General features: G+C 44.4%; 1 protein-coding gene across 1 annotated transcript in view; it reads left to right on the forward strand.

Annotated features, from left to right (window-relative positions):
• The window catches only part of SLC22A4 (solute carrier family 22 member 4), an 83,070-nt gene that overhangs the window by 17,018 nt on the left and 52,379 nt on the right, over window positions 1-13,673 (forward strand). The window contains exon 2 of the mRNA XM_075900352.2: window positions 5,832-5,935. Coding sequence (XP_075756467.2) covers window positions 5,832-5,935 — 104 coding nt within the window. The remainder of the gene's footprint in view (window positions 1-5,831; window positions 5,936-13,673) is intronic.

The following is a 13,673-nucleotide window of genomic DNA, read 5'->3' on the forward strand; positions in this document are numbered from 1 at the left end:
CAATAAAACTTATCCCTGCTATTTGGAGAGGTAATTGGTTTGCAAACCTGTGAGTCTTAAATTGTCACATATTACCACTGTCAGTCAGTCAATTCACAAATCCAGTGTGCCTTTGCTAGCAATGTAGTAATCAAATTTAATGTACAGGCAGTCCCCAAGTTACGCGGACCCGACTTATGTCGGATCCGCAGTTACAAATGGGGATTTTCTCACCCCGGAGGACTGGAGCAGCAGGACGCCTGGTCCCGCCGCCCGCCACCTCCAGGGCGAGAAAAGCTGCTCCCCGTCTCCCTGGTCTGCTGGGGGAGCCAGCAGACCAGGGAGACGGGGAGCAAAGCCGCGGAGGACCCGGGCCGGACCCGCGGCGCTTCCAGCTGATCTGGACGCACCGCGGGTCCGGCCCGGGTCCTCCGTGGCTTTGCTCAGCGTCTCCCTGGTCTGCTGGGGGGGGGGACGCAGCTAGTGCCCCCCCCCCAGCAGACCAGGGAGATGTGGAGCAAAGCCCGGGGCCTGTGGTAGAGCAGGTGGGGCGCTGCCGGTTGGTCCCGCAGCACCGCTCCTTGGCGCTACTGGACCAACCCGGCAGCACCCCAGCTGCTCTGCCCCAGGCGTCCTGATTCAGCCGCTGCTGATCAGTTTCAGCAGTGGCTGAATCAGGACGCCTGGGGCAGAGCAGCTGGGGTGCTGCTGGGTTGGTCCAGTAGCGCCTAGGAGCGGCTGCACTACTGGACCAACCCAGCAGCACCCGAGCTCCTCTGCCCCAGGCGTCCCCAAGTTAGCCGCTGCTGAAACTGACCAGCGGCTGACTACAGGAAGCCCGAGGCAGAGTTGCTCTGCCCCAGGCTTCCTGGAATCAGCTGCTGATCAGTTTCAGCAGCAGCTGAATCTGGATGTCAGTTCCGACTTACATACAGATTCAACTTAAGAACAAACCTACAGTCCCTATCTTGTACGTAACCCGGGGACTGCCTGTATTTGGCTATCATGGATGTAGACTCTTGCCTAAATAGATTTTGCTGATGAAAGTAAAAGAAATTTCTTTCCAAGTTTACCAAGACTTTGCCCTCTGGATGTGTTTGGTCAGAATGACTTGTTTGTTGGTTAATGAATAATGTATTCAGTTAAGATCTTTCAGAAGATGTGTTTATAGTTAATCTACAAAAGGGCTAAGCTATAATTTCTGCAGTACATTTTTTGTGGATGATAGTAAATTGACTTTATTTTCAGTAGTTACTTAGAGATGGTGATCACAAACCTAAGTCTGCAGTGCTTAAACACATTGTCATCTTGTTTAAAAGTTGCAGGATCAGAACCACTAGATGAATAAGAGGATCTGATTTATCCATGGAAACATTGGATGATGATAGGGGGAAAAAAAGAAAAATAATTGGCTAATTTAAAAACTTTAAAAATCAGGAGTTGGGTTTAGAAAATGTAGTAGAAATGTCATATTTTTGTTTCCTTTTCTCTTTTCCATGACTGATTATGGGATGTTGCAAGATACACCATTTGGACAAATGTTAATGTCTCAAAACTACTATGGTCACATTTTGCTAAATACATTATGTTGACAGTTAGTACAATTATTCTACTCAGTGGGGAAAAGTAGGATTAACGCTTGCTATTTTCTCTAGCTTCTAGAACATAAGTGGTCAATAGAAAAGTACTATAGACTAATATACTTGGTGCCAGTAAGAGAAAATGTAAATCTCCATTGAATGACACAGCTAATTTCATGCATTGTGAAAAGTTAGATTTCACATGCTTAAAAGCAGAATCTTTCCACAGTTCAATTCCCTTACCATCTCTATTTAAACTGACAATGGGGTTCAGAAGTGGTGATAGCCTTTGTGTTGATGACACCTGTCCATTGGGAATTGTAGTTGGATTCAATTTACAATTAAGCAGCCAGCCAATCAGAATAAACTCTGGTTATGTCAGTGATACCAAATGTAATCTTCTCATCTGAGGTGACTTGAATATGGGCTTAGCAGGGTTGCCAGGTGTCTGGTATTTGCCCGGACAGTCATTTTTTTTTCTGGCTCCTGTCCATTTAAAAAACACAAAACAGAAAATACTGGACACGTTAAATGTCCGGTATCTTCTGTTTCTCTCTTGGATTGAAGGCTGGTGGGGATGGTCTTTCCCTGCAGTGTCTGGCGTAGGCGGGGGGGAAGCAAGGAGCGTGGGGATTCTTAAAGGCACAGTGGCGCTATTTTTTTGGGGTGGGGACAACCATGTTCGGGATTTTGGGTGAAAGCATCTGGCAAGCCTAGGGCTTAGCCATGTGCCTTCTTTAACATTAACAGGAATAATTTGGCTAACTCCATTTATTTTGATTGACAGGTCTGTATTACAGCGTAGGGAATGTTAAAACAGGTAATTGGGTAAACTTGTAATTGCAGTCACACAGTTATCTGCAGCATGAGCAGCAACTGGTGTATACTGGGAGCCAGCTTTTAAGCACACACCAGCTCCTGCCTGCTGCTCCACTCCCAGGGAACCGGCTCTCACCCCATACTATTTCCTTTGATACAGAGGCAGCAATTGCGGGGTGGTAGCCGGCTCCCCAGCAACTGTTGGATGCTGGGAGACAGCTTTTAAGTCAGCTCCCGGTGCGCACTGGTTGCTGCCCTGCTCTGTTGCCTCTGTATCAGAGATAGCAATCAGCTCCCATCTGCAACCCTGCTCCTGAGGAACTGGCTGCCATCCGTGTGTTGCTGTCTCTGATACAGAGGCAGCAGCGTCAAGTGGCAGCCGGCTTCCCAGGAACATGGTGGGAGCCTGCGTGTAATTGTGAACGGTTAACCAGGTTTATCTGTTAGCCGTTTACACTTTCACATCCCTACTACAGTGATGCACAAACTTTTGCACTTGCCCTCCTCTTATCATTCTTAGAATTTGCTGTGCCTCTTCTCCAGTCATGCCCCATTGCCACCCTTATTTCTGCACTGCTGATGGCAGCAGTGCTGCTTTCAGATCTGGGCAGCTGGAGAGTGGCAGCTGCTGGACAGGACTCGCATGTGGCGTTGTAGGACTATTTTTTTTTTTTTAAATCCTGCTACTGTGCTGCTCTGCAAAACCTACTCACATCCACTCCTGTATTATTTGTTGAATATTTATCCTGCTCCTGCTAATATGGCTGCAGGTCCTATGGAACCTGCAGAATCCTAGAGGATCCATTGCCACAATATCAGGGTAAAAATTCAAAGTGGGTACTATGGGAGGAAAAATGGAATGAGAACTGTGGGGAATTCTGCATGAAATGTTTTCTCCTCTACATGACTTGAAAATTAGACCAACAATCCACCACTGAGATTTCAATTGAGGCTATTCTGTCTAGCTATAGAATGTCTGAATAGATTTTATTTACAAGGCTGAGGAAATATTTGAAAAAGTATTTCCTGCTCTACCTGCTGCATTACTGAAGATCAAGTTCCTGTAAAAGGATGGATTTAAGCATGATTAACGTTATGTTGTACGTGATAATATTGCTTTGAAATGATGCTTAATCAGTCAGGATTTATGATGAAACGATCCAATTTGAAATTGATAATTTGTGAACTCTGGACTCACAAGCAGTTCTGGCAAACATGCCTTAAGTTTATGTGTACATGTGCAGTGACAAAAACATACTCAACTGTCGCTTGACTGGAATGAGATTCATCATGAACATTCTAAAAAAACCTTGCTCTATCAGGTTGACAGGCTTAAACTGGAGATCAATAGGAATGTTTTTGTGGTGACTCAGTTAAAAGGGCCAATCAAAACACATTCCAGTCACCAGAATAAATAGCAAACACAATGAGCTCTGGAGCTTATTAGACCAGAAAGCATTTTAAAAGTGATTAACGTGTGAAAAGAGTTGACTTTTTTTAACCTGACAGTATTTCTTTTAGATACAGAAACACAACAAGCCTTGCGATCGAGCAATGCAGGTACAATGAAAACTTGCATGAATGTAGGATCAGGTTGCCTGCAAGCCTGCAGCCCCTTTCCTGCTTCCTCGCCCTGTTTTAAACCTCACCTCATATGTAAATGAAACTTTTCTTGTTGAGTTCTTATGATGGTTTCTCAATCAAAGAACTGGCGTAGGACCCAGAAAGCTCTCTGTTCCTGTCACTTCATTTAGGTGGGGAGTGGATTGTGGAGAGGGCTTCTGCCCTCTATATATTTGTGTATATTCAGGGCACCATGATAGGATAGTTTATGCACCAGCAATGCTAGCCACCATTCCTGGATGTCTGTTCATAAGAGCAAGATGTACTGACTTATTTTCCCCACAGCTTTGTGAGAAAGGAAGATATGATGCCGCTAATATCAGCTGTGCCAGCCACTCCTTCTTTGCTACACTGGAAGAACCTTCTGCAGGGTTTGACGAAGGAGATAAGGCTGTGGATCTGTTGCAGTCTCTAACCCCTTTTCCATGTCAGTTCCACCACACCCCATTCGTGGAATCAGTAGGGCCCTGTAAAATAACCTGTTATCTGAGACTCAAAATATTTACAGTTCTTGTGGCTTTCTTAGTGCCATAGCTGCAATTGCCACTTGAGCAAAACTATAACAAAGCTCCATTGCTAATGTGCTGACTAAATGCTTCCCCCCCTCCCCAGTGAAAATGAAGCTGCCATAAATCCTATTAATTTATTTTAGAGAAGACAGATTTTGTGACACAGTTGTGAGGAGAGAGACTAGTAATAAATATTTTATATTTGGATGGTATGTTAGGGCCTCAATCAGGGTTCAGGTCCTATTGTGCCAGGTGCCATGCAGAGATAGAAGAGACAGTCCCTGCCCTGGGGTCTTAACATCTAAAACCACAGACCGATGAAGAGCTAGGGAATCCAATGGTACATGCATACAATGGGGAGACGTTTGTGTGCTTGTCAGCCTCTCTGAATCTTTTCTGTCTTCCCCACAGCTCTCTGGCTTGCTCTGACCCTGTAAATATGTCTGTCTCTATTGTTTTTGTGTGACCTCAATAATGAAGATTGCCAAAATAACTAGTGGTCTTAGGGTCCCCCTCGAGTTGTATTGATTTGCATTGGTGGGGGTGCAACCTTTTCTGAAAACTAGTCCCTTTTAAGATATCTCAGGTAGTATATCCAAAAGCACCCCCCCCCCACACACACACCTCCCAGGAGTATCCATATGAACCAGCGTACAGCATCCAGCTGTCACCAAACTCTGATTTTTTGTCTGCTCTGTGGCATATGTCTCAGAGTGCATTATGGGTCTAAGACTGGGAGAGAGGCGGGATTTAATTAGGCCATATAGGGAGAGTGGGGGCCTGACAGAAGCCATATTGAAGGGAGAACAAAGTTCCTTATCCTGTCTTCTATGAAGCCAGTTGTAATGTTGCCCATTCCTAGAAGAGGACGTTCTGGGGAGTTTTCCCCCCTTTTTGACTGTCTATAAACTATGCTTCGGGTCGCGAGTCATTGCTGTTTAATTCATACACTATGCCTAGTAGTGTCCAATAACCAGAACCAGGCTGAAAAACAAGTGTGGGAGAATTAGGCCAAAGTGTTGAAATCAGTGTAGTTTCAAAATGCACTTGGTTACAAAGCAGCTAATTTAGATAATCTTTAGATCTGAATGATTGTGAAATGTAAGGAGCCATTAGTGTCTAATACACTATGCCCAATAGCGCTTGATGATCAGACCCGGGTAGAAAAACAAGTGTGGGAGAATTAGGCGAAAGTATGTTGAAATCCATACATTTTCAAACGAACTTGTTACTGAGCAGCTAAATTAAATCTTTTGATGTGAACAATTGTGAAATTATACTAAGAAATAAAGCACTGTGTAACTTTCCTTTTCTTTTGCAGTGGAATCTGGTATGTGATGATGACTGGAAAACTCCACTGACTACCTCCTTGTTTTTTGTGGGGGTGCTTCTTGGATCCTTTATATCTGGACAACTCTCAGACAGGTAAAGTACATGCAGAAGGTTAGCTGTGCTGCTTCTAGAATTTTACAGCTTGACCTACCCTTTTAAAAGACAAGCATAAGTCTTCCTTTCTGAGCATGTTTCAAGGCTCAACCCAAATGAGGGTGCTAAGTCTCACACAGTAAGATTTTAAAAGGGATGTAACTGCTAAGGGTGTTAGGTTCCCATAACTCTGAAAAGGGCACGTATTTGCCTTGTACTCAGATGTGGTGATATTTGACCATTGGACAGTGGGTCTGTTGATGTTTCTTTATCCATGCTCTTAAAGTAGTTTTATCAAGAATAAAACCTCCTCTAACATCATGATGTAAGACTCGATCTAAGTGCAGTGAGGACTCAATCCACCATTTTTTGTCTGTGTACTGAAGAAGGTTCATGGAGACAAACTGAAGAGATCCATAATGAAGGATCAGCTGACTCTGAATTATTGTAAAGGCTAGCATGATTTGTGATGAGCAGATATTTATCATAGATCCATTCTTCAGTTAAAAGGTAGACCTCCTGTATGTCACAAGCCATTGAAAACCATCGAGTTAATCCTGTATTGAACCCAAAAGCTTGTGTTTGGTTAATGACTCTCTTCTAAAAGGCATCCAGTCTCGATTTGAAGACGTCAAGCAGCTAGAACATAAGAACGTCCGTGCTGGGTCAGACCAAAGGTCCATCTATCCCAGTAGCCTGTCTGCCGACAGTGGCCAGCACCAGGTGCCCCAGAGAGGGTGGACCGAAGACCATGATCAAGTGATTTGCCATCCTTCTGCAGCCTCTGACAAACAGAGGCCAGGGACACCATTTTTATCCCCTGGCTAATAGCCTTTTATGGACCTAACCTCCATGAAATTATCTAGCTTCTCTTTAAACTCTGTTATAGTCCTAGCTTTCACAGCCTCCTTTGGCAAGGAGTTTCACAGGTTGACTACATGCTGTGTGAAGAAGAACTTTCTTTTATTAGTGTTAAACCTGCTGCCCATTAATTTCATTTGATGTCCTCTAGTTCTTCTTTTATGGGAACTAATAAATAACTTGTCTTTTATCTGCCCTTTCCACACCACTCATGATTTTAAATACCTCTATCATATCCCCCCTCAGTCTCCTCTTTTCTTTACTGAAAAGTCCCAGTCACTTTAACCTCTCTTCATATGGGACCCGTTCCAAACCCCTAATCTCGATTTAGTCCTGAGTGGAGCGCAGGATCGGGTCCAGGAGAACTGTTACAGGACTGCTTGGGAATAGTGACCATAATATAATAACATTTAACATTCCTGTGGTGGGAAGAACACTTCAGCAGTCCAGTACTCTGGCATTTAATTTCAAAAAGGGGAATTACACAAAAATGAGGAGGTTAGTTAAACAGAAATTAAAAGGCACAATGACTAGAGCCAAATCCCTGCAAGCTGCATGGAAACTTTTTAAAGACGTCATAATAGAGGCACAACTTAAACGTATACCCCAAATTAAGAAACATAGCAAGAGACCTAAAACAGTCACTGTGACTTAACCACCATGTAAAAGAAGCAGTGAGGGACAAAAAGGTATCTTTTAAGAAGTGGAAGTCCAATCCTAGTGAGATAAATAGAAAGGAACATAAACACTGTCAAATCAAGTGTAAAAATGTAATAAGAAAAGCAAAAAAAGATTGAGGAACAGCTAGCCAAAAACTCAAAGAAATAACAATGTTTTTAAAGTACATTAGAAGCAGGAAGCCTGCTAAAAAACCTGTGGGTCTCCTAGACGATCGAGATATAAAAGGAGCAATCAAGGACGATAAAGCCATTGCGGATAAACTAAATGATTTCTTTGCTTCAATCTTCATGGCTGAGAGTGTTAGAGAGATTCCCAAATCTGCACCGTCCTTAAGGGTGATGAATCTGAGGAACTGTCCCGGATTGAAGTGTCATACATTTAAAAGACTGGTGTGCAGTGTGGGGGACGCGGTGCAAGCCAGGACAGTGGATTCCCAGCTTGGGCCAGGTCTCCCCCTCCCTCCCCTGCGCTTTTGCTTTTTAAATGTATTAAAAGTTTGCTGGGTCTTAAGACTTAAAAGGCAGAGCCGCAGCGGGGTTAGGTGCCGGGAGCTAAACCTGCTGCCACTCTCCCGCTTATCAAATAATAGACACATTGATAGAAATTCCATCAACTAGTCAATTAGTTGATTAAACTTAACATCCCAAAGCACTGAGCATTTATTGTTATATGTGCTATAGGATGGTTACATGATGGGGGAGGAGTTGGACCACATGATAAGAGAAGTACCACGAAGTAAGGATGCCTGTGATAATTAGGAATGTTACCTGGGAGCAGCCTCCTGCCTGTTCCCCTCCCACTCCTTCCGCCACTGCTGCTTCCACCCAGTGTGAGGCTGCCGACTCCCAGCTCGCGCGGGCTGCAGCCGGCAGCCCAGCGCAGGGTCAAGAGCCTGTGGTGCAGGGGGCTGCTTGAGCCCAGCTGTGGCAGGCGTGGAGGCCTCTCCAGTCTGCCATCTGCCCCCCGGTTAATCTGTTTACTTAACTGGTTAATGTTTAATCAGTTTAAGTAATTCAACAGGATTTTACTGGTAGTTGCCAGTGAGTGTCTACTTCGTAAAGTGGGCGCAGCACTTAGAGACTCACAGATTCTTTGCCAACAGATTCTGGACAGATTACTTGCTGAGAAAAGGAAGAGTAGAAAATGGTTCCAGGAGAGCAGATTGCAGAGCAACATACATTGTGCGTAATGGATGTCTGGGGGAGGCAGACTAGTGGGGAGACAGAAGATGAGTTATAGAATAAAGGATCAAGTAGTGGAAGGTTACAGATAGAGAAGTTAATCTGAGATTTAAGGATGATGTGCTACAGAGATTGGACAGCAATTAACCAACACAATGACACTGACATGGCTTGGGGAGGAAAATAGCCAAACTTATTACTGAAAGTACATGAGCTGCCTTTGGCCAAATGAAAGGATGGAAATTTTATGGCAAGGAGATGTATTGGTCCAGCAACGTGCTAGAAGTAAGTAATGAGAAAATGTTTAAGTTGCGGCAGAAAATAAGAATTGTTGAAAGTTGAGGAATAGAAGCTGGCTAAGAAAATAGTGAAAAGAATAGTGCAAGCTATGGGTCAGTCATTTAAAAACCTATACACAAGACTGCTAGTGAGGGGAAGTGATCAAGAAATACATCGTTTAGGCAAGGAAGCATAGAGGACTTGAGAACTGTGAAGGGTGTAAGAGATGGAAGTCTGTGAAATCATTAGAACAGTGGTTCTCTCACTGTGGTACCGGAACCACTAGAAGTCCATGGCCACCTTCCAAGTCTGTGGCTCAAGCTCATTCTACTCTTTTCCCCATAACAGGGAGCCTGCATTGGCACTCCAGCCTCGTGGCCCCCCCAGGATGGAGCACCAGTGCTGGCTTTGCTCTGGGGCTATGTCTACACTACTAGGTTATTTTGAAGTAACTTATTTTGAAATAACTCCCAGAATAACTTATTCCAAAAGTCTATTCCTCTTCACAAGCAGTTGTTGTTGTTGTTGTTTTGAAATAACAAGCCCGTTATAACTAGCCCCTTCAAAATAACAGGCTTAGTGGTGTGGATGCTTGCCATGTTATTTCAAAATAACTTCCCAATGTAGACATGTCATGTGGAGGCAGGCAGTGAGAGCACTGAGCTTTCCTGCTGGATCTGGCTCTCAAGAAAAGAGTGGAGCTAGAAGCGGCTCCATGTGCTTCTGCTCCCATCCCGCCGGCTGTGGTAACAGCAGCGCATGGATATACTGCTTGGATGCTTTCTCTGCTGCTTCCATTTGCCTGAATCTGACCCATGGGAGCAGCAGGAGACTGTGCCTGGGACACGGTGCCTGGGAGGGACAAAGGGCATGAAAGCAAGTAAGTGTCCCCCTTCCCCATAGATCCTGATCCCGCATCCCCACCCCTTTTGCACCTTCCTTCCACCAAGATCCTGCACCCTCAGCCTACTCCTGCACCCGCCCTTGCCCCCTCTCCTTTGGGCAGACACCTTATTCCCAGCCTACTTCTGCACCCCAGTCCTTTTCTCTCTCACTGGCAGCCCTGTCCCACACATTGAGCCTCTCATTTTTGTCCTCACGCCTAGGGTGGTCCACAAAATCCACTAAGCCTGGAACTCCAGAAGAGTAAATCTGGCCTATGGGAAGCTCTGAACCTCAGTTCTCCCTCACCTCATGGGGCTAGAGCTCCAGAGCAGTGAGGTGTCTCAGTCTGAGGGCCACATCAGTAAGGATTGGGGATTTTTGGAGGTTTTTTTTGCTTCTCACTTGCATGGTCCCCAATTGACTTTTCTGTGTGTCAGTGCCCCCCTCAACCCAAAAAAGGTTCCCCACCCCTGCCATAAATAAAACATTGAAACTTTCTGTGTGGTCATACATTAATATTTTACTTCATTTAAAATGAAGTTTGGTAAACTAACATGAGAAACTTGAAATGCTTAATCTGTTTAATAATTTAATATTTCCTTTTTTCCTGATTTAAACTGTTCTCCCTAGCTGCAGCACTAGCAAATGACTCAGGTGTAATTATGTAATTAATGGCGCATTTCCCTTAGCAACTGGTGGGCCATGGAAAGGTTTGCATTGAGCCAGGTGGGCCATGGGCCAAAAAGTTTGAGAACCACGGCATTAGAAGACAGCAGCAGTTTTATGAGAGACTACGCAGTGAAGAGAATGTGGGGAAAAAAACATGGAATGTATGCATGAGGAAGAACCCCACAAAGCAGCATTAAAGACAATGAAGTGTGGATGAGCAGTACCATTAGACAGTGTACCAACTGTCATTTGAAACATTAAGACAGGAGGGCAATGATAAATTATTTTTTAGTCCCATAGTGGAAAAACATCTGATGTGTGAGCTAAGAGCGTATTGGTCCCTATCTTCAAGGAGAAGGTGATGTGCATGAATACAGCAACTAAGGACCCATCAAGTTAAGGAATTACTTGATTAAATGGCCGGAAAGAATTTTTGAGAACAGTCTTCAAAAGGAGCTGAAGTATCAAGAAGGCCCAGCAAATGCCAAGAAGGTCAACAACAGATTACATGTTTGCAGAAGAACAGGGGAAAATGGAAGGAATTGCAATTTCTGTTTATGGATTTGGCCACATCCTTGCTGTAGTGGAGGCACAAAACTGGATGTAGTCTTCCAGTGCCTCTCAAGTGCTGAATAGAGGGGAATAATCACTTCCTTTGATCTGCTCCCACTAATGCAGCTCAGTTTGCCATTAGCTTTCTTAGTTAAAAGGGCACACTATTGACTCATATCCAGCTTCTCATCCACTGCAATCCCCAGGTCTTTTTCTGCACAACTGCTTCCTAGCTAGTTGATTCCAGCATGTAGCAATGCATGGGATTCTTCTGTCCCAAGTGCAAGACTGGTCTTGTCCTTGTTTGACCTCATCACGTCTTTTGGCCCAGTCCTCCAATATGTCTAGGTCACTCTGAATCCTATCTCTGCCCTCCAGTGTAAGTACCTCTCCCCCCAATTTAGTGTCATCTGCAAACTTGTTGAGGGTGCCATCCCTCCTATCATCCAGATCGCTAATGACAATGTTGAACAAAACTGGTCCAGAACCAACCCGTGGAGCACTCTGCTTGATACTGGTTGCCAAGTAGACATGGAGCTGTTGATCAGTACTCGTTGAACCCATTGATCTAGCCAACTTTCTAGACTTCCAATCATATGATCGTTCCTTGACTCTGCCAGTACTTCCAATTCTTCCTGTTTGTTTCCCAGGCTTTTTGCATTCATGTGCAGGCACCTAACATAACTAGCCAACTAATCTGCTTTCTCAGACTGAATCTGGAGGCCTCCCCAGTTGCAACCTTCTCCTTGTGTTTTGTCCCCATATCCCACTTCCCCATTTTCCTCAGGGCTTAGGTCATCATCCCCCAGTGAACTTCATTTAAAGCTCTCCTCACTAGGACAGCAAGGGTATGTCTACACTGCAGTGCTATTTTGGGATACCAGAGGTCTTCACCAGGCACCCATTATTTCAAAATATTTTTTTAAATAATGGGCGCACTATTTTGGCATCCTGGTAACCTTCATTGCATGAGGGTCAAGGGATGTCTCGAAATAGCACTTTATTTTGAAATAAACTCAATAAATACACAACTTGCATAGCACAAATTGTAAACTTGAAATAAGATATGCAGTGCAGTGTAGACATAACCTAAGCCTGCCTGTGAAGATGCTCTTCCTTGAATTCATTAGCAATCTCCTCCTAACAATCCTTCCTGGAACAGCATCCCATGGTCGAAGAATCAAAAGTCCTCCTTGCACAACCACGCATTCGCGCCCACAATTCATGGGTCATGATTTGCAACTTAAACTTCTTTATGCTTTTTCCCAGAACCATGTGGTCTGCAGTGAGCCGTTCAAGGTAATTTTTGGCAGTGTCATTGGTGCACACAAATAGAAGTAGGAAGGGGCAGCAGTCTGTTAGCTTGATCAGTCTTGGCAGATACTCTGTCATATCTTGAATTCTAGCTCCAGGCAAACAACACGCTTCTTGAGATTTCCCAGTCTGGATGGCAGATGGATGACTCTGTCCTTCTTGGGAGAGATTCCCTGACCACCACCACCCATCCCTTACTTCTGGGACTGAAGTTAGTCTACATCACTGCCACCTCTGTCTCCTTCTCTCCTGTTGCTCATTTCATTTACCTGGAAGTTCTTGGTCTTGTGCTGTGTCTCTTAAACCTGGTTAAACTGGCTTATGAAGCCCACTGGAGGTCAGGAATACACTTCAAAGGATCATTGTCCATTAATTATCAGCAAGTGTGGGGGCTGTCAGAAGTGTTTGTCTGCCTTCCAGTCTGTGTAGCTTCAGTCCTTCCTGACTTCAGTCTATAAGCATATAGCAAGCAACACAATAACAGCCAAACTAGAGAAATTATAAAGACATTTAACATATTAAGGGCATCTTCCACATCCCTCATAACACTATTCTACTATCAGTCTCATCAGTGTCCCACAGGGAGGTAAAATCATCTTCCTCACTAGGCTGCTTTATGTATCCAAGCCCTGGATTAGCCCCTTTTGCCACATCATTACATTGGGAGCTCATGTTGAATTACTTATCTACTATGATCCCTTTTATCCCTCAAGGATAAATTCTCAATTGTACAAAGAATCAGCTTCTGGGGTGGTAAAACTGGATGGAAGCTTTAATATTAAAAAATAAAGTATTAAATTCCATTTAATCCAAAAGTAATTCAGTGCTTCTTGTTGAGTGCAGAACTCAGTTAATATAATATTTAAAAAAGGAGACGTGATAATCACTAATTCTTTCTGGCACCATTTGTGGAGTGCAGGGGAACCGACAGTCTCTGCGAGGGCTGTAGGCAAGGGGGAGGAGGGATTGCACTCCTGAAAGGAGCAGGGCTTCTGGCAGAAGGGGTAGGCCCAGGGGCAGCTAGCCCTCCACTCCCCACAGAGCATGGAGCTCTCCTCCCTCCTCCCCCCCAGTTCTCAGAGCTGCAACGGCCTGGGGCTCTGGGTGTTGCCACTGGAACCCCAGGGCAGCTGCCCTCTTTGTCCCTTCTGTTGGCAGGCTTGATGTGGAGTGGGAAGGCTCTTTAAAAAAAATCTCTAGCATATAGATTTGCTTCCAGATAAATTTTGTTCTGGCTTGCTGCTTTCCTAAGACTTTTAAATACAATTCTTTATTGACAAACATTTTATGCATCCTGTTGCAGAAACCATTTTGAG

This window comes from Pelodiscus sinensis, chromosome 16 (genome assembly GCF_052426305.1).
Source record: "Pelodiscus sinensis isolate ZL-2025 chromosome 16, ASM5242630v1, whole genome shotgun sequence".
Classification (NCBI taxonomy): domain Eukaryota; kingdom Metazoa; phylum Chordata; order Testudines; family Trionychidae; genus Pelodiscus; species Pelodiscus sinensis.